General features: G+C 43.1%; 1 protein-coding gene across 1 annotated transcript in view; it reads left to right on the top strand.

The window, feature by feature from the left end:
- Nucleotides 1-22,123, top strand: part of LOC116508181 (cGMP-dependent protein kinase 2-like) — a 41,644-nt gene extending 19,521 nt beyond the window's left edge. The window contains 10 exon segments of the mRNA XM_032216700.1: nt 909-953; nt 5,635-5,764; nt 8,531-8,673; nt 13,775-13,864; nt 15,129-15,270; nt 16,762-16,925; nt 17,376-17,492; nt 19,196-19,258; nt 21,199-21,274; nt 21,381-22,123. Of these exon segments, the coding sequence (XP_032072591.1) occupies nt 909-953; nt 5,635-5,764; nt 8,531-8,673; nt 13,775-13,864; nt 15,129-15,270; nt 16,762-16,925; nt 17,376-17,492; nt 19,196-19,258; nt 21,199-21,274; nt 21,381-21,467 (1,057 nt within the window). The 3' untranslated portion in view covers nt 21,468-22,123.
- Nucleotides 22,124-26,056: the final 3,933 nt, after the last annotated feature.

The raw sequence follows: 26,056 nt of genomic DNA, 5'->3' as shown, positions 1-26,056 counted from the left end.
CTCTCCTCTATTCCTACCAAAAGGCTTGGTCCTTTAGCTGGAATCTTCTAGGTGATCTTCCTTCTATTCTATTAATTAAAAATGAAGGATGCTTTCTTTCTGCCTACAGTGTTGGGCCCAGGAAGATCCCTTTTCTTGCCAAATAAGAGCACAAATTAAGTTTATTTCTTCTTATGGAATCCTAAAGGGAAAACATCTGGTTTTGCCTCCTCCTGCGATTTCTGCAGGTGTACATTTGGCTTTAGTCTGATAAATGTGGCTTATTTTGCTTTGGTAATTGTTCCCATTCTGAGAAAACCCTTCGCATGTATATATGCATGTGTATATACATATACATATACACCTGTGTTTCCCCTAAAACAAGACAGAATCTTATTTTCTTTTGACCCCTGAAATAAGCACATGGCCTTATTTTTGGGAAGGTCTTATTATTTTTTGATGTGCAGGAGGTGCTGAGCGTGGTCACCTCATGGCTGTTGCTGAGTTGCAATATTTTTGGGGAGGGCTTATTTTAGCACATGCGCTCAAAAGCCCGACTGGGCTAATTATCTGGGAGGTCTTATTTTTGGGAAAACAGGATAGATAGATAGATAGATAGATAGATAGATAGATAGATAGATAGATAGATGATAGATAGATAGATAGATAGATAGATAGATAGATAGATAGATAGATAGATAGATAGATAGATAGATAGATCGGATATAGGGGCTCATTTGGCCCTGGAAACTCTGTGTATGTGTGTGTGAGAGAGAAGGGGGGGAGGGAGGGAGGGAGGGAGAGAGGGGAGGAGGGAGGGAGGGAGAGAGAGAGAGAGAGAGAGAGGGAGAGAGAGAGAGAGAGAGAGAGGAGAGAGAGAAGTTTATTCCATTAATGTCTTCTTTTTCTTCACCTTTCCACGCTCCCAGGGAAGTCACGGTACAAGAGGACCTCCCTCTTTCCGAAACAAGACGGTCAGTGTTAACCTTCTTTATGACTCTACTGGTGTGTCATTGCTGGGTATTCACCTCAGTTGCTGATGCTGATTTTGGGAGCACATTCATGGAAATGTGATCAAATAAGGCTGTCAGGACAAATAAAACCTTACTTGGTTGGTTTCTGCATTGATGCCAGGCCATGGGTTGCTGTTCCATAACTTTCTTAGCAGACATCCTGTTCTTCTGTGGTAATAAAAGTCACAGAAAACCAATGGAAGGCATCACCTCAAACACCTGTTTTCTTGTTTAAGTCTAAGCTTGTTGACAATATTCTCAGAGGCTATTTATCCTACTGAAATAACAGTTCTAGGTTTTAAAATTCTAGGTTTGCCCAATTAAAGGACATACTGGGATTTCTTTTGTTGCTTGTAGCCTGCAGGATTTTGTCAAAACTCTGCCTTTTTCCTGCCAGTTCCAGTCGGGGGTGGTAAGAAATCGAGAGGTTGCCCTAGACAACAGTAGTAACAGCAGTGAAGTTATTCATAAAAACAGACCTCTGCTAACAGTCCATTTCTCTTGTTGAGATCAGCATATCACACAAGCAAGGGAATATTTTTTCCCCGCTAATCAAGAATCATCATGGCCCTAATCTGGAACATTTCCACAAAGTATCAATTTTATTTTCTGTACATTTTATAGATTAAATAGCACTAAATAGGAATTATAAAGGAGCAAATTTAGGGACAGACAAATCCCGGAAGCTCTGATGCTTCACTGCTCTGAGGAATGGTCATCAACCTACACAAGTCCAAAGTTGGTAGGCTGCAAGTGGAAAACAGAGATGCCAATGGCAAACCAAAAAGGATTTCAATGCAGCTGTCTCAATTAAAGAAGTCAAGCGACACATGTAGCCAAAGGCAAGAACTGTCAGCTCTTTCTATGCAGCCCTAAGACACTGGAGGAAATGTAAATACTGATCAGTTGTATCAAAGTACCAGCAATGCAGGGACTCTTGATTGAGTGAGGCTTGTTGAACTGAACCAGGATGAATCTGTTTTATGGTGGGAGAATCATTTTCCTTTCAGGCTGCACTACAGTAATATTATCCATGGTAGATGAGACTGTAGAAAACAGTGGATCTGAATTGATATTCTGCAAAGAATATTTGCAACTACTGTTGCTACATGAAATAGCTAAAGACCATGTACCTTATGTTTGGCCTGCTAGTGGCCAGCGGAGCTGGCAGCAGAGTCAGACAGTGAGGAGGTTGGGGAGGGGCATGGGCCAGTCCTGGAGGCTGGGGAAAGCTCAGACAAGGGCTCTGCGTCAGAGGCAGAGACGGGGCCGAGGGCATCTGGCAGTGATCAGGTGTCTATGGAGCTAGACAGCAGTGAGACAGAGGAACAGCTAGAGCCTGTGCCCAGCGTGCGCATGTGCAGAGCTGCCAGAAGAAAAGAAGAACTCAGCAATCAGGGTAGACCTGGGAGTAAAGTCACAGGTGGAAAATGATTGGCCCCTCCCAGAGGAAGTCAGAGTTTGTTGCAGAAAAATCAAATCCAGAAAGCACACAGATAACTGATTCAGCTGGATTCATTAACTTCTTTATATACATAATAACAGATGAATAAACGTGTAATACCAATAGTAGATTCTTTCAATGTGGTAGAAGTTACAAGCAGAACACAAGCAGGAGAGAACAGTTTCATTTCAGAGTTCAGAGCAGACAGAGTCCAGGCTAGTTTCTGTTTCCTTTTGCACAGCACACAGAGCTGCCGTTAAGCGACGCCCTGGCTCCAAAACTCTTTCAGTTTCCAAACAGCCCTCATTGGCTGACATTGTTATTAAGCCCTATTCATTGGCTGACCTTGTTACCATGTCTTTGCCAGTCATGAATATTCTAATACTGTGCCCAGTCTTTCCTTGCACAGCACCTCAGTTGGAAAATATTTACATGGCAGCTTTCCAAGATACTGTAGATAAGGTCTATAGTCATAAATATTCCTTTGAAAGACTGTTTGCCAGGCCTTGCTGAATGTGAATGAGAGGAATTAATAAAAGGGACTCTATCTTGTGCTTTTTAAGGAAGCTTAGGTCAGAACACAGTATGGTTCTAAGATTGCAGGTAGCCCACCCTGGTCTACCTAATCCACCAACCTTTTTCAAAAAGGAGTCACTCAGATGGTTCTCTGGATTGGTATGCTACCTAAAAGAGAAGGTTTTAATTTGCAATAGGGTCTCAGTGGTCCACCATGCCATTTATTTTTCCCATCTCCAGTTGAGGTTCCAGAAGGATGATAGCTGTGGATGAGAGATTCCTGACTTAAGCAGTCAGAGCAGTTGCTAGGTTTTATGTATTTGTCCTGCTGTTAAAATATTTCAGCTTATATTATTCAGATGGCTGCCTAATATTATTCTTCACTTTGAGAACTCTTGTGGGTTGAAAAGCTGACAATAATAGATAAATCAAACTAGCAGGTATTTCAGAAATGACAAAGGCACATTAGCAATGACTATTTCCCCCTGGTGCATTGAATAAGGAGGAGGAGGAGGAGCTGATGGCTCCAAAAACTTGTGATAGATTGTCTGTGCTGTTCTGTTCAGTCTTCTGATGGTAAGACTGAAAAAGGAAACTTAAATCCATAGAGGTCACAGTCACAGAGGAAGTGGGATTTCTCTGTGCTTATAGAAGGTCAGTAAGTTTGTACTCTCAAGAAAGCATCTCAAAATTAGGAAAAAGCATTTATTGAATGTATTGAAAATGAAAAGCTTATTCAGAATTCTGGCAAATGAGTTTGCAGGGTATAAAAGCTTTCCTAAACCCTAAATTGCACCCTGGCTGGGTTTGAAGTACACCCCTAGTCTATGATAAAATGGGGGTTGGGCAGTTTGTAAGTCAGCATGCTTTAGGACCCTGTTATTTTCTTAGCATGTTTGTATCATGTCAACCGCGATGAGATTTAGGTTTAGTATACTGTGGATTCATGTCCTGAGTAGGCATGGCAATTTGTCTTGCTCCTATAGCCAAGGAGAGAAATATATCCCTTTTTTCCTCATTAGACTATTTTTCGCTTTTGCTTTGATCATGGACCACGCCATTAAATAATCTGTATTTTTGTACATAGGTGTTCACATTCACTTTTTTTGACAAATGGGATGATTATAGTTGGGGTGAGTTGGGTTATATATGCCTTCCTATTATCTCAATTTTAAAGGTTTTTTAATTCAAAATTTCGTATCAAAAAAATTCAATCCCAAATTAAGGTTTTATTTATCAATGCAGCACATGGGTATACCACACGCTAAAAGAACAGAATGTGTAACAGAAACGTAGTGAGCCAAAATGTTAGAAATCCCTCAGTGCTATTGAAAGTCATTCTCCAACTCTATGAAATCCAATTTTTCGGTATTCATCATAACAGTGCCTATTTTGCACACTTTCTGGTTGCCCGCGAGAGATCTCACATCCACTTAGCATCACAAACGCAGACTGACAGCTGCTAACCGAACTTGTTCATTATTATTGGATTGGTTTAATATTAATCTCACAGTGCTACTCGCATTATTGCTCACAGTTTTCAGCCTCTGATCCCGCCACTGATTGCCAGGCACATGGGGAAGCTAAGTGTCAGCATGCAGAGGAAAGCCAGAGCTGAGACAATGAATGGGGCCCTGACCCACACATGTGAGGAGGCTGCAGTGGACCACACTTTGAGAGCCACTGCTGGGGAAAGTAGTACCTTTTCAGCTGCTCTTTGCTTTGAGAAAGAAGGGTTGCACTGCTATGATTTTTTTTGCTCCACGATGCTTTTGTTCCTCGTAATGAAAAGCCATTCCCTTACCCAGAGAGTTCTAGTTGCATTTTTACAACATTCATATTGAATACAAAGTCACATTTAGGTCAATCATATACACCTGCCCCCGCAGAAGAGGACGCAGCTGCCGAGATTCAGCTAATTTCTGGGAAGGAAAAATGAGGCTGCTGGGAGGAACAAGCAGCTGTTAAGATTGGGGGCTTTGTGTGTGTGTTGCTCTTATTTTGCTAGGCTTCTGCTTTGAGCATGGAGCGCATCAAGTGACCAATTAAAAACCCCGTCCTAAGGAAGGCCTTCCTGCAGCTACATTCACACAAAATGTTGAACAAGGACAAGTGGCAGTTTAGCAGCCGCATTGACAAGCATATTATCCTTGGTTAGGTTTATAGCATCATGTGAGAAGCGCACTATTTGATTCAAAGTACAACACAGTCTTTGAAATGAGCAAATGGCTATGTTTTAATTCAAGGAACAAATCTAATGAGATGAAATATGATAGCTAAAAGTATTCTGATTTCGCAGATTTCCTGAGACAAACCTGATTATTATGTTACTGATTTCAGCCCATATAAACAATGAAGAAAAAAAACGTGTAATACTGTTAAGAAGAAAGTAAAGGACTGGGGGATGTTCAAATAAATAACCAGATCTGGTCCCTCAGATTAAAGATATTGTGTGTCTCTGCACCACACTGAGAATTGTTGATGTTGGACTGTTAAAGGAAGAACACAAATTTTTCTGCAGGTTTTCTGGTCCATTTTGTAGCAGGTTGATTGTTTGCTGTCTGTGGAAGAAAGATTGATTACTAACAATGGTCTTGGGAAATCCTGAATCTTCATATTATTGATGGGCAATCTCTCTCTCTCTCTCTCTCTCTTCCCCTCCTTATTCTTTCTTCTTCCCAGGGGTTCCTTCCTAGAGGGCCCCCCAACTCCAGTGCGACTCCAGGATCTTCTGCCTGTTTTCTATGAGGATGGGGAGCAGAGAGGGAGGCCAGTGGTTTTGGGCACTGGTGGCTTTGGCACTGTTGAGCTGGTAAAGAATGGTTTGGATGTGGGTGGATAGGATAAAGCTGTATCTAGGAAATTGGCAACGTATGTTTTACCAATAAGGGAGAAGATAGGGAGCTCAGGGTTGAATGGGAGGCCGTTGCTATTCTCTGAGTTTGGTTGTTTTCTTGCCAATCTTTCCTTACTCAAACTAGGTAACATCATCAGTGCTCTGATGATAGCACTGGTGATGTGCTGTCCCAGCAGTATATAGCTAGTGTAGGAATTAAGAACTGTCTCCTTTAAGAAACTACCTCATGGGAAATGTAGGCAGAGACTGCAGGAAATATAGTTCCATGACATGTGATCACATCTCTGTTTCTGATTGGCCACTGGGGCATTCTGCCTGCGTGCAAAGTTTATAGCCGGTCAGTTTAAATGCCTCTGTGAACCGGAATAATAGTGTTTGTATCTCCGCTCAGCATGGGAGTGAAATCATCATCTTTTTACACTATGGGATGGGACAGATTATGGAAAGTCAGAAGTATCTTAACACTGAACTGTAAGTTTTGCTATTAAGAATGCCTGATAATAAATTTGATCTGAATGAGATTCCTAAGCATGGAGTTAACTGCATGCCCCAAGCAAGCCTACAACGCTCGAAGCAGAACAAGTGATGTTACATAATTTGGGTAATAAAACATCTGCAAGAAATCAACCAAGCTCAGAGAGCACTAAGGACCCCTCGAGATATATTTTGCTGAGAAAGAATAACTGGTCCAAGGAGACCCAATGTTTTCCATGGTTGAGGAAGAAATTGAGTCTGGGCCTCTCTAGTCCAACTTTATAATTGTTATATCATTTTAGGTTGTTCCCAACTATCTTCAGTCTTGCCTCAATTTACCATAAAATAGCATTGTAGAAATCTATGGGATACATGTTTTAAGCAGGAATACTGTGTGAAGTTCTGGTGTCCATAGTTGAAAGGGAACAGAGGTGGAAAAAGTAACAATCAAGATGTAATCAAGATGTATAAAATCTGGTGTGAGAAATTTGTTAGAGAAGAGTCTCTTGATGTATTAGGATCAAAGGTTACCTGATGAATAATCAGAAGTAGCTTTAGAACAGGCAAAAAGGTATTTCTTCACGCATTGCATAACTGACTATTTGAATTCATTACCCAAGATTATGGTGATGGCTACTAATTTGGACAGCTTTAAAAGGAGATTAGATAAAGTCCCAGGGACAAGTATTTCAAGAGCTATTCATTTTTTAAGATTTTGTATGAGTTACAGCATGCCTCTGAATGCCATTTGCAAGAATTATAAGGATTATTATGACTGAAAAAAATGATTAATTGATTGAATTAATTAATTGAATTAATTAATTGAATTAAGATAAATCTTGGTTGGGTTCTACAAGGCTATTTTTATGGCGAAATTAGTCCCATGAAGCTTCTGCTCCACCCAGACAGTCTTCTCAGCACACTGGCATTCTCAACAATGCTGTGGCAAAAACTAGGCAGAAGATTGTTAGAAGTTCAAGATAGCAGATAGATGAATGTATGGATATGGGGATTAGAAAAGGTTTGATGGAAAGTGTAACTGAGCAAACTGAAAAAAAATGCCTTCAGTGTGACAGCTGAGAAGCTACTTAATGGAACACCTGCTTTCAAAAACTTAACACACTCAACATTAATCAAGTTTAATATGCTGTTCATGGCAGCATTATGTCTTAAACTGACCTGTTGAGTGTATTGTATGAATAGAATGATCCCCTCTCAAGCTACCTGCCACACAAACTTTATACAACTATATTTTCAAATTATTCTGCAAATAAGAGTGATCATTGCATAAGAGCCTGCAATCTAAAGAACAATTGATAGAGGTGCCCTCAAGAGCATTTGGAGAGAAGACACTTGGAACACCTTGGACCTGCTAGTTAGGCTTTGTTCGTTTTTTTCACCCCTACCTGTCTATGCCAGGAGCTTGCTGCCTGCTGGCCCTTTAAGGGATACCTTGAGGATCTGCTACTCCTGCAATCTTTCCATATCTGTAGCAAAGTGAAGATGCTCTTTGAACAGTGGGGGGTCAGCTTAATTGGGAGGAAGCTGGTAATGGAATAAGAAATATGTTCCTAATGGCTTTGGGGGAATAGAGATTTGATTATCTGACTTTCATTACTGTCCTAGCTAGTTAACAAAACGAAGTACCTTCATTGGTAGCGGGGGAATTTTTTTGAAGAAGCTAATTACATGAATTTCCCACCTTGCTGCTTAAGAGAGCTACCCCTCTGGGAATCTACCAATGACTGATAAAAAGCTGATCTGGTCACATGAAAACACATCTTTGCGAAAAAGACAGCATAGTGCTATGATGAAGTTACAAATCTAGCTTTATGCGAGTTTAAGCTGGGGGAAAAAACAAGCTTGCGATATAAGAAGTATTGGCACACAATGTTTAAATCTTGGGCTAGGTTCAAAATACAGCACCTATCATGAACTGAAGCGGGAAATATTAAGGCTGATATGATATTCTTATGCCATTGAAATGAAGAAGGAGGGTTAGTTTCCCTTTTACTGTCCAGGCAACTAGAAGTCGGATTGCCAGCACTTTCCTTCCAAGGGGACATAAGGTTCTCAGCTTCCCACTTATGGATAAAGCCTCTCTGCCCCATCTTTGTTTCATCTTCCCAAGCTTAGACCTCCCATTTGCTCACAAAGAGGTGGCCATCAAATGCATCTGGTTTACAGACCTCTTCCTCTTTGGGTCATAGGAGTGAGAATTTCTGAGCTACCTTCCTTCTTCTGCAGGTCCGAAACACAGTGGAGAGCCAAGACTATTTCTTTGCCCTCAAGCGTTTGAGGAAGGACCATGTGGTGCAGAAGCGACAGCAGGACCATGTCCTGATGGAGAAGAAAGTCCTGCAGCAAAGCCGCTGCCCCTTCATTGTCAGGTTGGAATTCCCATGTTGAGGGAAGGGAGGGAGGGAGGGAGGACCCTGGTGTGGGGATGAGCAGAGGGCTGGAATTGCAGAGATGGCAGCGATCATGGCCCAAGTTTCATTGGCCAGACTTCAGCTTTATAGCTGCCTCGATGAAGACTATCATAAATCTGGAGGATCACTGAGACTCCTTCTTGTTGTTTAGAGGTTTGGCCAAAATTTTGAGCCAAGGTATAGTAGCCCTAGCTGCTATGACCCCAAAGGCTAGTACCATTCTCAGTGATGCTAATTGGACAAGAGAGCTGAGGTTATTAAACAAGGACCCTGCAAGGATCTTGCCTAGTATGTAAAAAGCAAACATAACTCGTCCATTTTGAAAAAAACCCCACCCAAATAGGGTGGGCTGCTGGGAGTTCGGGAGAACCTCTAGCTAAGATTCTGTGCGGTTTGGAGAACCCACAAATCCCACTCCTGGCTGGCCCTACCCACGCTGCCCCTCCCCTCCCAGGAGTCACCACACAACCGGTTTAGGATGCAGGTAAGTGCAGGGTACGCACGGAGGCTCAGGGAGGGTGAAAAATGGGTCTACTGGAAGTTTGGGAAGGCAGGAAAGGGGCCCATTTCTGGCCTCCAGGGGACCTTCGGAGCCTGGGGAGGCAGTTTTTGCCCTCCCGGAGAAAAGCCTCTGGAGCCTGGGGAGAGCAAAAATGTGGTGGGCCCCCCCGCCATGGTGCAGGAGGCCGACTAGGCCACACTCACCCAGCAACCGGGCAGAGAACCCCTTGCTAACATTTGTTGAAGCCCACCCCTGCCCAAATCCATAGTTGGATAATATCTTTAGCAGAACCATCCACACCAGTGGTGGGTTTCAAAAATTGTTGGAACCTACTCTGTGGGTGTGGCCTCCTTTGTGGGAGTGGCTTGCCACCCATATGACCAGATGGGAGTGGCTTACCACCCATGTGACCGGATATGAAATTATGAATTAGTACTTAGGTCGGTCCAAGTAGCTATTCAGAAACTCTGGCATTGAAGCATGCAAGTCTTAAAGCTGTCAAGTTACAAGATCCTTGCCAGTGGTGGGTTTAAAAAAAATTTGGAACCTCTTCTGTAGGTGTGGCCTGCTTTCCGGGTCCACTGGGGGAACCTCTTCTAACTGGTTTGGTAGATTTGACGAACCGGTTCTACCGAATAGGTGCGAACTGGTAGGAACCCACCTCTGATCCACACTGATGCAAATGAGTGGGCACGGTTCTAGAAAGTGCCATCATTTCAAGAGAGTCCTAAGATGGTTGGTAAGAAAGAGGTAACAAAAGCTGGGCTAGGCATTTCAGCCATGAGATCTGCCGCATAAAATCAGCCTCAGAATCAAGATTTCACTGGATATATTTTTGGTGGTTAGTCTCATTAGACGATACGTAACATTTAAAGACGAGTAATGGTTGCTATATCAGCTCTGAATGTACAAGGCCATTAACCAACACTGTGTCTGACTTATTTGATGTGATCTTTTAAACAGACTCCTTGGGTAAGCTTGTAAGAGTCTGAAAGAAAGCAGCTAAGAGGAAAGAGAATTAAGATAAAAATCAATTGATCAAAAAGCCACCTCCTTGGTTAACAGGATCCCCAAATTCCTATGGCGGTGAATGAGATATCAAGGAAACACCTAATGCAGTGTTTCTTAAACTTGGCAACATTGAGATGTGTGGAATTCTACACCTAGAATTCCCAAACCAACATGCTGTGAAATTCTGGGAGTTAAGTTCATACATCTTGAAGTTCCTGAGTTTAAAATATTGAAAGACAAATCCTCTTGTTAGAGAAGATGAAACTCTGTTAATGGTTGATCAACTGTGCCTTTTTTTCTTATTGTCTGTTATTATGTCCTTTTTTATTGAGCAGCTGGCATATCTTTTGTTTTCCTTTTATTTTTAAATATTTAAGGAGGTATTTGAATCATTCTTAGCATCATTTACCAATCTCACTATTCCAAAGTTTAGCTTTCCTACAAACCTTCCTGCAGTTCTAAGACTAGGCTGGGTGACTGTATCTGCTGGCCTATTTGTCTTACTGCTTCAGTTTGTGTTCTTTTATTTTCAGAACTTCACTAAGGGTTTTTTTTGTTCCCTGTCATTCATTTTCTCTCAATGGCCTGTGAGCATCTCCATTTAGAGAACTTCCATACTTGAGGTCCATTACTCTTGTTTCTCTTGCCACTGAACCAGGGGTGGGATTGAAAAATTTTAGCAACTGGTTCTCTGCCTGGTTGCTGGGTAGCCATGGCCATGGGGGTGTGGCCTAGGCTTCCTGCACCACCGAGGAGGGGGGAGTTTTCACCCTCCCCAGGCTCCGGAGGTTTTTCTCCAGCCTCCGGGAGGGCAAAAAAAGGCCTTCCCTGGAGAGAGAGGAGTGATAGAGGGGGAGGGGAAGTAGGGTAGAGGGGAATGTTGGAGGGAAGAACGAACGTTGGAGGGGGGCGAAAGAAAGGGTGTATGGTGGGTCAAAGTGGTATATTGGGTTTGTATTTTGGGGGGTATTGTTGACAAGAGGGAGGGCTGTGTTTATTGTTCAATGTTATATGCCCCGGTTATGCACAGTATATATGTGACTGTACGAAATGAAATGAAAATAAAACATATTTACACAGAAGGAGAATTAAAAAAAAAAAAAGGCCTTCCCTGGACTCCAGAGGCCTCTGGAGGCCAGAAACAGACCCATTTCTGGATGTCTGAAACTTCTGGGAGGCCTGTTTTTCACCCTCCGAGACCCTCCAAGTGGGCCTTGCACTTACCTGGCATCTAAAACAGGCCATCTGGGAGGGGAGGGGTGGGGTAGGTGGGGTCAGCCAGTCCTTGCAACTACCAGTTCGGCGAACCAGATTAAAATTAATCTCTGATTCACCCAAACCAGTCTGAGCTGGCTGAATCCCACCCCTGCACTGAACTCTATTTATCATTGCTCAGAGTATTTTAAAGTTTCAAACATGTATTCAATTGCATCCATTCTATTTCCCTTAAAATCAAGCTCAAGCATGGCAGAATTCGTTTCCTCAAATGTTTTCTGCTATTTTCCTCATTAATGAATGGCTTTTCCCCAAAGGAAAGTTAAACTACAATCGACTTGTCCTTGAGTCCACATAGAGCTCTTTTGTCTTATGTAGGACATTTTCAAAACGATTGAGTAAACTCTCTGACCTTGCTACCGTCTTTTCAGGACCTTGTCAAATGGTGGGAAATCATCCACCAACTCTGCCGGAAATTGATTCAAACTGAATTGAAATGAATAGAGTTTGATGAATAGAGTTTTGAAGAGGCACTAAATAAGCACTGTTCAAGTAGAGGAGAACTTCTCTTTCAATCCTGGAATCTGGTGATCAACTTTTCAAACATGTGGATGTTGGGGCTATAAAAGAGCCAGAATCTCCTCTTTCAGAAGACCTCAGGCCTTTCAGCTTTCTGCAGGGTTGAAGGAGGGTAAAAGGGGGTTGTGGAGGAGCGTACTAGAAAATTGAAGAGGAGGAAGACATGCTTATAACAGTCTAAACTTGCCAATAGATGCCAAGTTGATCCTGCCTCCTGTGAGACATTTGATTGGCCTCCAATGGTATCCTTGGTTAAATGTGTCGGATTCAATACATTTTGAAATTGCTACTGGTTATTGTCCATCTAACTGGAAAGGACATGTTTTCACATGTACTCCACCCACACACCCCTTTAATCCTACAATATCCATAACTAAACATAGAATGTCATATTTATCTACCTTGCATTCAGTCTTGTTCCTTGTAAGATCATTTCATCCCGTCAGGCCTGGGGATAAGACTTTACTCTCGCCCCTCCCGAATGCTGAATGAATGTTGGGTTTTTACTGCTAATTATTTTTATTCACATTTTCTCTTTGTGTTTTGTCCTGCACTCCCCCCCCCCCCTATTATTGTAAGCCGCCCTGAGTCCCCTCAGGGAAAAGGGCGGCCTATAAATGCTTAATAAAATAAATAAAATAAAATAAATAAAAAATTTCAAATCCTAATTAATTCTTCAATAGAACTCTTAGAATTGAGGGGTCCTTGACGCTCCCTGAGCTTGGTTGTTTTCTTGTCGATGTTTCATTTTACCTAAATTACCCAAACATCATCAGTGTAAGTAAGGAGTGGGGTTTGAATTCTGGGAATTGAAGTCCATACAGATTAAACATTGCCCAGATTCTTCTATAACCACGGGTGTCAAACTCATATTGTCATGATGTCGTCACGTGACATATCATGACTTTCCCCCCTTTTGCTAAATTGGGCGTGGCCAGCATGTTATGCATCTGGTCCGCAGGCGGCGGATTTGACAGCCATGTTCTATAATATTGACTGCCTATCCCAGCTTGAGAAGGAACAATAAAATAGGGGAATATGGGGAAAGAGCCCTCACAAACTGAAATTATTATGGCTACAACTACCTTGGCGGTTGGAAGACAATTTATGTTCATATTGCACTTCGCGTTCCATTGGATTTTTCATAAGCGGCTGAACTGAATTAACCCTGGGGTGCTGTAGAATGCTTAATGTATTATTTACATTCCATATATTCATTTACATTCACATAGTGGCCAAGAAACTCAGAACTTACCCTATTCAGCAAATGGGATGTTAATAGTGCTGTATTGGTGCATTTTGCTCTTTTTATTGCTTCATACTGACTGGGGAAATTGAGGAGTTGAAGTCAATGCATCTTAAAGTTGCCAAGGTTGAGAAACACTGTTCTAGTCAAACGCCCAATTAAACAAAACACCATAGTCTGTTCCAACTGTGGAGCTGGACAAATGCTTTTACAAAGCACAAATAGCCTGAGGAGCATTCTCCGCAGGAGCTGAAAAAGCAAAGAAGGGATTGTTTTTTGATCATGCTCCAAGGTTTAAAATGACTTCCTCTTAAAGTGCCTTCTCTGAGCTTGATGGCTTTAGAGAAGCGAGGCTATTGCGGAGAGAGTTATCCTGAAGGCTAATAAGGCAAAGAGGCTTTGAGGAAGAATGTGGATTGTCCTGTCCACTGTTGATTGATCTAAAATGCTTCCGTTCCCTTTGCTACCACTGGGACTAATTCTTCACCCTCTTTTATCCTCCCTAGGCTTTTTTCAACCTTTCGAGATAGCCGCCACGTCTACCTGCTGCTGGAGTTCTGCCAAGGAGGCGAGCTATGGGCCAAGCTGCGTGAAGTGTATGAAGATGCAGCCATGGGACTTGGGCAGTGTGGGGCAGGATAGAAGGGTGGGAAAGAAAATGATCACCTGCATGTCTTTACCAGTTATTCCAGGGTCAAGGAGATTGTGGGGCCATGAGAAACTGCTAATATGGAAGCTGCTAGTTTTGCTTCTTGGCCCTCAGCCAGAGATGGGTTGCTCCTGGTTCGGGCCGGTTCAGGCGAACCAGTAGTGGCAATGGTGGGAGGCTCACGAGAGAGCATAAGCAAACCTGTAGCACTGGGATTTGCAACCTACCTCTGCCCACAGCATATACCTTCCATTTAGGATATGCACTTCTGACTCAATGCTCCAATGCCAAGAAATAGTCCCATAAAGTGCATTGTCCTCTCTATACTGACCTCAATTGCTTACCACCATCTAAGTTTTGGATGGTTTCAAACTTTCCATGTAGACCTTGGATGGGTTCACACAACATACTGAATCTTAAAACTTAAGCTTAAAGCTTAACCAAATCAGATAAAGAACTGACATAGGACTCTTACTGTGAACTTTGGTTAGATTTTTTTTAATGGCTTAATTTATGGGAGCAACTGAAAATGTTGTAGGTATGTAGTCAATTGCTATCTCCCAGAAACATGTTATATCCCCTAAAGAAGAATTGTATCATGGTTTAACGTCGTCATAAAACAACATCCCCAAATAATAGGGAGGTCCACACAATTTGCTTAATCATGAAAACCCAGCTCCATTTAACTAGTCCAGTGGTTCCCAAACTTGGCAACTTTAAGACTTGTGGACTTCAACTCCCAGAATTCTGCTGCTCTGCTGGCTGGAGAATTCTGGGAGTTGAAGTCCACAAGTCTTAAAGTTGCCAAGTTTGGGAACCACTGGACTAGTCTAATCAGTGCGGTGAGTCCTGTCACACAATTGCTTGTGAGGGATAGGCAGTAGAGAAAAGATGGAGCTGATGAAGCAGCTTCCCACTCCATCCTGTTCATGAAGAAAGCTGCTTAAGCTACCTCAAGCAGCAGCATCCGAGGAGGAACATAGGGGCTTTCCTTCCCCAAATTGGAGATAACATGGACTGAATATGGGACCATTTATATTCAAATTGTGTTAACATCACCTGGTTACTCAACTAATCCATTTTCTGGATTTGCACAATATATTGAATCAAATGCAGTTGCTAGGTCTATGATTGTTCTGGGTTAGGTATGTTGTGTGAGAACAGCCAATAAATATAAATGATCTACCACTTAAATCCTTTTTTATTTCCAGCCGCTGCTTCTCAGAACCCGTGGCCATCTTCTGTTCTGCTTGCGTGGTTGAGGCTCTGGACTACTTGCATGGACAGGGCATTGTGTATCGTGACCTGAAGCCTGAGAACCTCATGTTGGATGCCAAGGGCTACGTAAAACTGGTAACGGAGGTTGAGGAATAAAGCATTTTTTACACAGCGGCCCTAAGCTGCTTATCTGCCATGCTGAAAACAGCTGGAAATGACCTTGCTGGCCAGATTTCAAGCTGTTCTTCGGCTATGACAACAGTGCTGTTTTCAGCCCAGGTGTCCTGTCCCAATGGAGATATTTGTTGATCCTCCTGTTGCTTTACCCCTCCAATCTGCTCCTAGAAAACAAACACCAGTGACTTTTCTTTCCATGAGCTGATGAAGATGTGAGGGTTTCCATTGACAGACTACAGCAGTGATGGCAAACCTTTTCGGCACCGAGTGCTGAAAAGGGAATGTGTACGATCATGCTCTCATGGGACGCGACCCGGAAGAGGAGCTGCCTAGGGAGCATGCACGCAATGGAAAATGAACTTCCTGTTTCCGGCACGTGGATGTGCAGTGGCCAGCTAGTCTTCTGGTTACTGGTGCACATGTGCATGCTGGAAAATGGAAAACCAGCTATTCCAGTTTCAGGCACTACCGCACGCATGAAGGCCAGCTGATTGTCACTCACGCATATGCACCAGAAACCCAGAAGAGGAACAGGCAACACCGCATGTGCCAGGTGACATGGCTCCGTGTGCCACTTCGGGCACGCATGCCATAGGTTCACCATAATGGGACTATGGTATGAGGCCTCCTCTATTGCCATCCCCATATAAAGTATCTCTGAGGTTGATTGTCTTATCCATTGGATGTGTGTGCATTTTTTCTAATTTGTTTTCCCTGCACCCTTTCTGAAAGTGGGTCCGCCTGAGAAGCAGCAAGTCAGCTACAGTATATCTGTACTGCGAGTCCAGAAATGTACAGTCTGAGGCTTCAGGGCACATACAGTCCAATCTCAGCCTGGATTGTAACTCCTAGTGATTGCCAAAAGTAATTTCCAATTTTCAATGTGACGGATGGAAAAACATCATTACATACACACTTTGAAAACTATCAGCTTTTTATCATTTTAATTAAATCTAAGTGTCAAGGAAATAAAATTAAATGTAGCTTTCATTGTGACCCTATCAATTATTTTTTGGAGGTTCAGCTTACAATTCTGGGGGTAGTGCAAATGTGCTATCGGGGTCACTGGTGCATGTACTTTCCCCAATGGCCAGGGGTAAATCTTCAGGAAGTATACATGGAGAAAATTGCTTTGTCTCTTGCTTTTCTTCACTGGTGCAGTTAGGTGGGCTTTTTTAAAATGTCAGAGTATCTCTAAATAGAAAACATTATTTTCCCACCAATGCCTGACCTCTCTTCCACTTCCTCCCTCTATTTTTTAAAAATTTTTTAAAGCCATGTAGGTTTTTGGCCATCCGTAGAATTCTGCATTGTTTTTTGAATAAAAAGATTTTGAGACTTGAGCATGATATACATATGGATTGATGGGGGCAGTGGGGCTCAACTGAAGAACAAGTGTCATTTTCTGTCCTCCATTCCTACCTACTTTCCCCCCTCCTTTTTAAATAGGTGGACTTTGGCTTTGCCAAGGCACTCAGACGTGGGGAGAAGACTTACTCCTTTTGTGGGACTCCTGAGTACTTGGCCCCTGAGATCTTGCGCCATGAAGGACATGACTTTGCTGTGGACTTCTGGACACTTGGTGTGCTCATCTTTGAAATGCTTGTAGGACGGTAAGTCTGTCTCTGCATTTCTCCAGGCATTCAGCAATGGGACACTCACACTACTTCCTGGTGCATCTTCTTCCTTTCTGCTTCCCTAGAAGTAATTGGTGAGGGAGAAGAAGTTTGGGTGGTGGTGGGGATTGGCAAGAACTGGAGAAAAAGAGACAAAGCATCAACTATACACCATAGATTCTGAATGGCATTCCAGAGCCATTTATTGGATTTGCTTAGAGTCCAGTTGACTAGGCTGAAAATACAGGCAGAAGTGGTAGAGATTTAATTACAGTTGCTGCTGGGACATATCAAGGATTGTTCTTTCTGGTGATACACCGTCATGCTATTTACACAAGTGGAAGAGTGAGTATCACTGACGAGGAACGTCTGGTTGTGAGGAAGTGGCTGGGTCTGTCCCACAATAGTATCTATACATCCATGTTTTCCTCTTCTTCTCCTTCTTAGACCCCCATTCCACAGTACTGAACCTCAAAAGATATACAGCAGAATCATGGATGGTGTCTTCTCTTTCCCTGCATTTGTCAGTGAGGCTGCATGCTCCCTTGTAGCCAAGCTTTGCAGGTATGACTCCCTGTTGGCGTTCATTCCAATCAATATTGTTATGTATTGAATGTACATAGTTGTGTTAACTGTGCTAAAGTGAAACTAACCTTTAGATGACCCTAACTGTTAACTGTGCTAAAGTGAAACTAACCTTTAGATGACCCCCAACTGTTTTGGAGGGAAATGTAGAACATTTATATTTGGGCGGGCTTTTTCTAGTTCTATGATTGGTTAAGCCCTGTGGGCCTAAAGTATAAATTACAGGCATTTGCCTGCTGTTCCTCAGTTGCATTTTGAGTCAATAAAAGCTGTTGCAGTTATGCTGGTCTGGTTCTTGCCTACTGGTCCACTACACAATAAATATAGTGTAGCCTTTATTGTCATTGTACATCATGTATACAACGAAATTGGCTGTACAAGGTGAGTGCAGATAGGGCTGTGCTATGATTAAATTCTCCCCTAAATAAAAATGAAGGAAGGAATCAGGTGGGTAACCATGCTCAACCTAATTCAAACTAGACAAATTGGCGTAGCGAGAACATAGTAGAAAATGTAGGTGGGGGCTTTAATAATGGCACTTCCTCTGCTTGCAGATTAATCTTTGGTTTCTGTGTCAACTGCAATTTAGCAAAAGCAAAACAATCCCAACAGTGTGAACAGTTTAGGCCTCTGGTCACCCATTCCAGGAAGCATGAACATAAAAAGAATTGGTTAAATGGGCATCATGCCTCTGAAAAGCTCCCATGAAAAACACAAGATAATAATCTATGGGTGATATCCAGAGGCATCTTGAATTTCAGATAAAACAATCCCCACTTCTAGTAGTATAAATGAGAGGCAGTTTGGTGTAGTGGTTAAGGCATCATGGTTTGGGTGATAAAACGTCTGCAAGACACCAAGCAAGGCTCAGAGAGCATCAAGGATCCCCCTCAGGCTAGAAACCAGGAGATTGTGAGTCCCACCTTAGGTACAACGTGAGCAGGGGAATCTTGGGCCAGTCATTCCCTTTCACCCCTGGGAAGGAGCAATGGCAAAACCACTTCCAAAAAACCCTGCCAAGAATACCATGAGGATTTTTCCAGGCAGCTGCTGGGAGTCCGAAACTGAATGGAAGATAAGGTAAAGGTAAAGGTTCCCCTCGCACATATGTGCTAGTCGTTCCCGACTCTATGGTGCTCATCTCCGTTTCAAAGCCGAAGATCCAGCGCTGTCTGAAGATGTCTCTGTGGTCATATGGCTGGCATGACTAAACGCCAAAGACGCACGGAATGCTGTTACCTTCCTACCAAATGTGGTTCCTGTTTTTCTACTTGCATTTTTACATGCTTTTGAACTGCTAGGTTGACAGAAGCTGGGACAAGTAACGGGAGCTCACTCTGTTACGCGGTGCTAGGGATTCGAACCACTGAACTGCCGGCCTTTTGATTGATAAGCTCAGCATCTTAGCCACTGAGCCACCGCGTCCCCAGAGTGGAAGATGCTAATATTGTAAAAGTGGGAGGAAAACATCATTTCTGTCTATCCTTATCATTTTATACACTTCTATCCTGACACTCCCAAACCCTGTATCATGATCACTTTTTGTTTTGTAAATTAAAAAGTCATAAACGCTGGTAACCTTTTCTTGTAAGAAAAAGAATCCAATCATCTCATCATCTGTTCTATACTAATTTATCCCACCAAACTGTTGTTTTTTTCTTCCCTTCCTTCTCTCTTGGCAGGCGTCGACCAGGGCAGAGACTGGGCAATACCAGCAGTGGGATTCGGGGCATTCGGAAGCACAGGTATGTTCATAAAGAAGAAACCTGGCAGAGAAAAGTTACCAGCTGAGATTGCAGAACCTGTCTCTGCCAAAAGGTGGCACAGGAGTAATAAAAAAGGATCATATTCTATAGAAAAATAGGATGGAGTTGAGGAGTAATTCAAAATGTACAGAAGTTGGTAAGAAGATCAATGTATTTCCAGATGTTCATCTTCCCTATTGTCATTCAAAGGCCTAATGCTCATTTGAGCTACTGAACTGTTTTTGAGAACTATTTGAGAACAATGATCAAATCATTATTCTTTGCATTGTGGTGGTTTCTTATTTGCATATGACCTACCGACTAGCAATAAACATCCCTACAGAAGTGAATATTTGTAGCTCAGGATTGAACTGTGGCATCCACGATGCTCTCTGAGCTTGGTTGTTTTCTTGTAGACTTTTCATTAGCAAACTAAGTAACATCATCAGTGCTAGTACTCTCTAGACAATCCTGTTTTTTTAAACACAAATCTGCTACTTTAGTGATAAACTCACAAAATTAATCTCGCAATCTTCCAAGGAGTGCTAAATCCAAAAGGATAAAAAGCATATGAAAGACTTGGCATTACATGAACAAATGCCCGTTTTTTTCTTGAAGCTTGTATCAAAATGGCTATTGGGGATAGAGTCCAGAGTCCAGAGATAAAGGGAGAGAGTTCAAAGTGACCAATAATATCTGAGCTTCTGGAGAGTGTCAGCCACCATACTGGTGATGAAGGATGCTAGACTGTATAACAAAAATTATGTCAAGACCAAAAATGCTAAGATGGAAAACATCTAAATAACAGTTAAATAACCCTTATGTGGCTTCAGCTATGAATTATGGGTACATGAAGGAAATATCTTAAAACCAGGGGGTTTGCAAGGGTTCCGGAGAACCTCTAGCTAAGATTCAGTACAGTTCGGAGAACCCCCAAATCCCACTCCTGGCTGGCCCTGCCCATGCTGCCCCTCCTCTCCCCTTCCAGGTGTCCCCACGCAGCCCAGTTGCAGGTAACTGCAGGGCGTGCACAGAGATTCGGGGAGGACAAAAAACAGGCCTACCTGAAGTTCGGGATGGCTGGAAATGGCCCTGTTTCTGGCCTCCAGAGGGCCTCTGGAGCCTGGGGAGGGTCGAGAAAAGGCTCTGGAGTCCGGGGAGGGCAAACACACACACACCTCCATGGTGCAGGAGCCCGACTAGGCCATGCCTGCCATGCCCACCCAGTAATTGGGCAGAGAACCCCTTGCTAAAATTTTAATATATTTTTTTTAATTTCTTGCTAAAAGGTTATTAAAACATATTCACTGTATGGCTAGGAAGAATGTGACAGTTGTCAGTAGGATCTAAGTGCTCAACTGCAACAATGGTGGGTTCCAAAAATTTTTCGAACCTACCCTGTGGGTGTGGCCTCCTTTGTGGGAGTGGCTTGCCGGCCATGTGACCTGGTGGGAGTGGTTTGCTGGCCATGTGTTCTCTCTCTCTCTCTCTCCTTCCTTTTGTCTCTGTCCCTTTTTCCTTTTTTCCTTTCATCTCTCTCTCACTTTTTCTTTTTTTTTCTTTTTTTTATTTCTTTCTTCCTTTCTTTCTCTTTCTTTTTCTCTGTGTGAGTCTGTGTGTGTGTGTGTGTGTGTGTGTGTGTGTGTTCAAAATTTTTTGGAACCTCTTCTGTAGGTGTGGCCTGCTTTCTGGTGGAGCCTCTTCTAACCGGTTCGGTAGATTTGATGAACTGGTTCTACCGAACTGGTGCGAACTGGTAGGAACCCACCTCTGAATTGCAAGCTCTGCACTTTCATTTATCTGGCTTTGAATCCTGGCACTCTAGACCAGTGTTTCTCGGCAACTTTACGATGAGTGGACTTCAACTCCTAGAATTCTCCAACCAGCCGCGAGGAACCCTGGTCTTGATCTTTTCAGTTCATAGTCACTTCCATCCTCAGGTGGTTCAACTCCCTTTCCTGGAAGAAGCTGGCACTGCGTCAGATAGAGGCTCCCACCACAGTGCTGCTCAAGCAGGTATGGAAATGGTCTTCAAGGGCACTTCCCTTCTGCTTTCCCGTACCAAACAGGTTGGGAAGCCGCTCCTGTTCTTACTATTCGTTTCTTTTTGTTCTTCCTCCAGGGTTTTCCTTACACCAATTTCAAGCGGTACTCTGTTTCACGGCAGCTGCCTGAGGAAGAGTTCTCCGGCTGGGATGAAGATTTCTGAGTTTCTGGGGGCTGCAGGGGAAAGGCTTGACCAGAGGCATCTCCCTATAGGTCCAGTGGACTGGATGGGTATTTGGAGGCATAGCTGAGAGACCCGAGTCACCCCAGCAACTTCTCCCACTCCTACAACCAGATGCCCCTGAAGAGGGGTTTGTTGCCTTGCTGTCCTCTTGCCTTTCTACCTTTCTCTTCAGTGCTTGGCAGACACCAGACTGCCGCTCCTCTTGTCTCGCTCCCCACTGCTCTTCGGCTTCTCCGACAGATTATTGCAGTGGGCAAAGTCACTGTGAGTGAGGATGGTTGTCTTCCTGTGTTGTGCTGCTCAATGTGGGGAATAAATACATTCAGGGGACAGCCTGAGCCTCCTTTCTATGAATCAGACATGGTGGCAATGTGTGTGGGCGAGTGTGCGGTGGGGGCGGAGCGCGGCTGATTGATCTCCATTCTAGATTCTAATTCTTTTCTACTTTCCGTCCTTAGATTTAAAGATGGCTCCCTCTTTAGGTGGGCAACTTTTTTCAGCCACATTGTTTTGAAAGAGATTGTGGGGAAGGGGAGGGGGCTGCAGAGGGTTGATACTGAAGCAAAGAAAGAGTGGGACGAGAGCTTAGGTTGAATTTTCTTTTTTTCTGGCAGCATCTCTCTCTCTCTCTCTCTCTCCCTCCCTCCCTCCCTCCCTCTCCCTCCCTCCCCCCCTCTCTCTCCTTGCAAATTCCTTGCACAAGAAGGAATTTGAAGTTAGGCTGAGGGCTTTGAGTGGGCCCATAGGTTGCCCAAATCTGATCAGGCTTTTAAATTCATGAGAGGTACACCTTTATATTGGAGCTCTATACTTGGCATAATAAGATTTCTGCTACCAAATTAATGATAGATTGGTGTTATTACAAATAGGGTTTCTGCACTACATGTTTGTTTATGTCTCAGGTTTCTATGCAGCACGCACATTCCTTCCCTTGAGCATTATGAACCACCAAAACCAGATTCTGAATAAACAGTTCTTGAAAGGGGTAGTTACGTAAATGGCCCTAGTGAGTGTTATCTTGCTTTTCTTTTCAAAGAACTCTGCTAGTATTCCTCCAGTTCTGTAAATAACCTTTCTGTAGTGTAGAAAAATATAATTTTTAAAAAAATCAGTAGGAGCAGGGAGGTTGATAATTTAGTGGCCGCCAGCGGCCAGCAGAGCTGGCGGCAGACTCAGACAGTGAGGAGGTTGGGGAGGAACATGGGCCAGTTCTGGAGTCTGGGGAAGGCTCTGATGAGTGCTCTGTGTCGGAGGCAGAGATGGGGCCAGGGCCATTTGACAATTATCTGCTGCCTTCGGAGTCAGAGATCAGTGGGCCAGAAGAACGGCTGGAACCTGTTCCCGATGTGCACATGTGCAGAGCTGCCAGAAGAAGGGAACAGCTAAGGAACAAGAGCCGACTTGGGAGTAAAGGCACAGGTGGATGGTGAATAGCCCCTCCCATAGGGAATAAAGAGGAACAAAAAGGGAGGGGATTTTGCAGGAGACAATTACTTCAATTTATTAGGGTGAAGATTTGTTCCTGACTTCTTGCCAAGTAATTGCTGCCACAGCATGGCATTTGGAAGGTATTGGCCAAGCCTGTAGTTGTGAAATCTCATGAAAGATGTTTGCCGGGACTTTGCTGGAGAGGAATTCACTTTAACCTAAATAAAAGAGGTATTAGCAGGATGAGGAGTCTGCTTCATGCTCGTGGGAAGCCTAGGTCAGAACAGATAAAGACGTGTTCAGTTGTTCTGATGTCAGTTACTCTGAAACAAAAGCCTCCCATATCCATGCTGTTAGGTTCATTTGTTTGCACAGAGCTGGGCTAATCCCAGCTTTCCTGTAAATTTGAAAGCTAAACTCTTGAAATATCTGTAATACGTCTTTACTTACATGAAGCTGCAACGGAGAACAAATAGCATATGTTTCACCTCTTTCACCAAGAGAGAAGACAAACATGTCAGCATGCCTGAAGATACTGTCTCTTATCAACCACTCATTTCCAGTTTTAACTCTTGTGGTGCCTTGCATTCCTATAGAGTCTTTGTCATTGTCAAATGTCATTTGCTGTGGTGGCACAGTAGTTAACCATGGTATTGCAGTGGTTAGAATGCAGTATAACACGTTAGGACTCTGGAGACAAGCCTAATGCTGGGAAAGATTGAGGGCAAAAGAAGAAGGGGACAACAGAGAAGGAGGTGGCTGGATGGAGTCACTGAAGCAGTAGGCGCGAGCTTAAATGGACTCCAGAGGATGGTAGAGGACAGAAAGGCCTGGAGCAGTGTTGGGTTCCAGCCAGTACACCCCGGTACAGGCGTATCGGTGGCAGCTGGGAGCAGCAGCCACCATATCAGAATGGTGTTTTGGAGGGCCCACTTGCCTGCCAGCATTCCTTACCTGATTTAAGCCAGATGGACTATTTGTGCAGGTCCACGCAGCATATGGCGCCTGCGCAACCTCCGCCAAGCAGTTGGAGTGTCGCAGGGTGATGGGTGTGCATGCGTGTGCAGTGTGCATGCCCGAGGTAGACGCCTGGCCCCATTGCAGCGTACTGATTGTGACGGGATCCGAAACCCACCATTGGCCTGGAGGAACATTGTCCATGGGGTCGCGATGGGTCGGACATGACTTAGCAACTAACAACATTGCAGGCTAAAAATTCCCACAGCCAGGAGTTCAATTTTGACCAGTTCAAGGTTGATTTAGCCTTCCCTTCTTCCTAGGTTGGTAAAAATGAGGGTCCAGATTGTTGGGGACAATATGCTGACTTAGAGTGGACTGTAAAGCAGTTTGGAGCAGTACATAAGTCTAAGTACTATTGCTATTTGTACTTGCTGGCAAGCCCTAGGAGGTCACCTTTTACCTGAATTATCAACTACTGCAGATAGAGCCTTATTGAGTATTTACTAGCTATTTCTTGAGGTTCCTTGATTAGTGGACTAGTAAATCTAAATCTAAAACTACAGTTAGTGAAGCAGAGGTGGATTAGAGATTTTGTTGCAAGGAAAGGATATCATTCATTTATACAATAGCAGAGTTGGAAGGGACCTTGGAAGTCTTCTAGTCCAACTCCCTGCCTAGGCAGGAAACCCTATACTGTTTCAGACAAATGGCTATCCAACATCTTCTTTAAGAGTTCCAGTGTTGGGACATTCACAACTTTTGGAAGCAATCTGTTCCACTGATTAATTGTTCTAACTCTCAGGAAATTTCTCTCCAGCTCTAAGTTGCTTCTCTTCTTGATTAGTTTCCACCCATTGCTTCTTGTTCTACACTTGGGTGCCCTGGAGACTAGTTTGACTCCCTCTTCTTTGTGGCAAATCCTGAGATATTGGAACACTGCTATCATGTCTCCCCTAGTCCTTCTTTTCATTAATCTAGACATACCCATCCCCATTACAAAATCAGGCTGGAACAAAAAGGGAAAAGCAATTGTTCAGCATGGTGATGACAATATTGTCCATAAAAAAGGAGTGAACAAGGAAGTGAGTTTTGGGAGAAAGAAAGAATTTAGCTGTAAATATAGAATAGAATAACAGAGCTGGAAGAGACCTTGGAGGTCTTCTAGTGCAACCCCTCTGCTTAGGCAGGAAACCCTGCACCACTTCAGACAAATGGTTATCCAACATCTTCTTAAAAACTTCCACTGTTGGAGCATTCACAACTTCTGGAGGCAAGTTGTTCCACTGATCAGGGAATTTCTGCCTTTGGGTGCTTTGGAGAATAGCTTGACTCCTTCTTTGTGGCAGCCCCTCAAATATTGGAAGACTGCTATCATGTATCTCCTAGTCCTTCTTTTCATTAAACTAGACATACCCAGTTCCTGCAACCGTTCTTTATATGTTTTAGCCTCCAGTCCCATAATCATCTTTGTTGCTCTTCTCTGCACTCTTTCTAGAGGCTCAACATCTTTTTTGTATCATAGTGACCAAAACTGGATGCAGTATTCCAAGTGTGGCCTCACCATGGCATTATAAAGTGATATGAACATTTCACGTGATCTTGATTCTATCCCTCTGTTTCTGCAATATAGAACTGTGTTGGCTTTTTTGGTGCTAAACTTTCTACAATAATGCTAAGCTTGAAACAATAATGAATAATCTAAACTGAGTATTAAAAAAGGATTGGGAGTGTAGAATTAATGGGAGGAAAACAGTAAAGATGGCAGATAATCAATCATACATATGCAGATGATTGCCTTTACAGAGACAAAACTGAAAATCACTGAATTTTCAGAGGCCCTCAAGAATGATCTCCAGAGAAAGAAAATGAGAATAACAGCTGCTCTCTAAGGAGCCTCAATAGAAAGGGAAAAAGTGCAGGAATATGTTTCTCATTCTTTGAATATTAAAAATTCAATTAAGGCAAATACAACAAACAACTAAAGCTGGAATCATGGAGTGTTTTTTTAAAAACATTTTTATTTGTTTTTGAACAAAGACAAACAAACCTAAAAATAAAAATCCCTCTTCCATTACAAATTGTAGAAAGTGTGTCAGTTGGTCACGGTATTTCCATGCATAGCTTCCATAGTCACAACCTGCTTTAGGGTTACTCTCCATGAATTCGCAGAGCAAAATGGA

The sequence above is a fragment of the Thamnophis elegans genome, chromosome 4, assembly GCF_009769535.1.
Source record: "Thamnophis elegans isolate rThaEle1 chromosome 4, rThaEle1.pri, whole genome shotgun sequence".
Lineage (NCBI taxonomy): Eukaryota > Metazoa > Chordata > Lepidosauria > Squamata > Colubridae > Thamnophis > Thamnophis elegans.
This window is presented reverse-complemented; position numbering and strand designations above follow the sequence as displayed.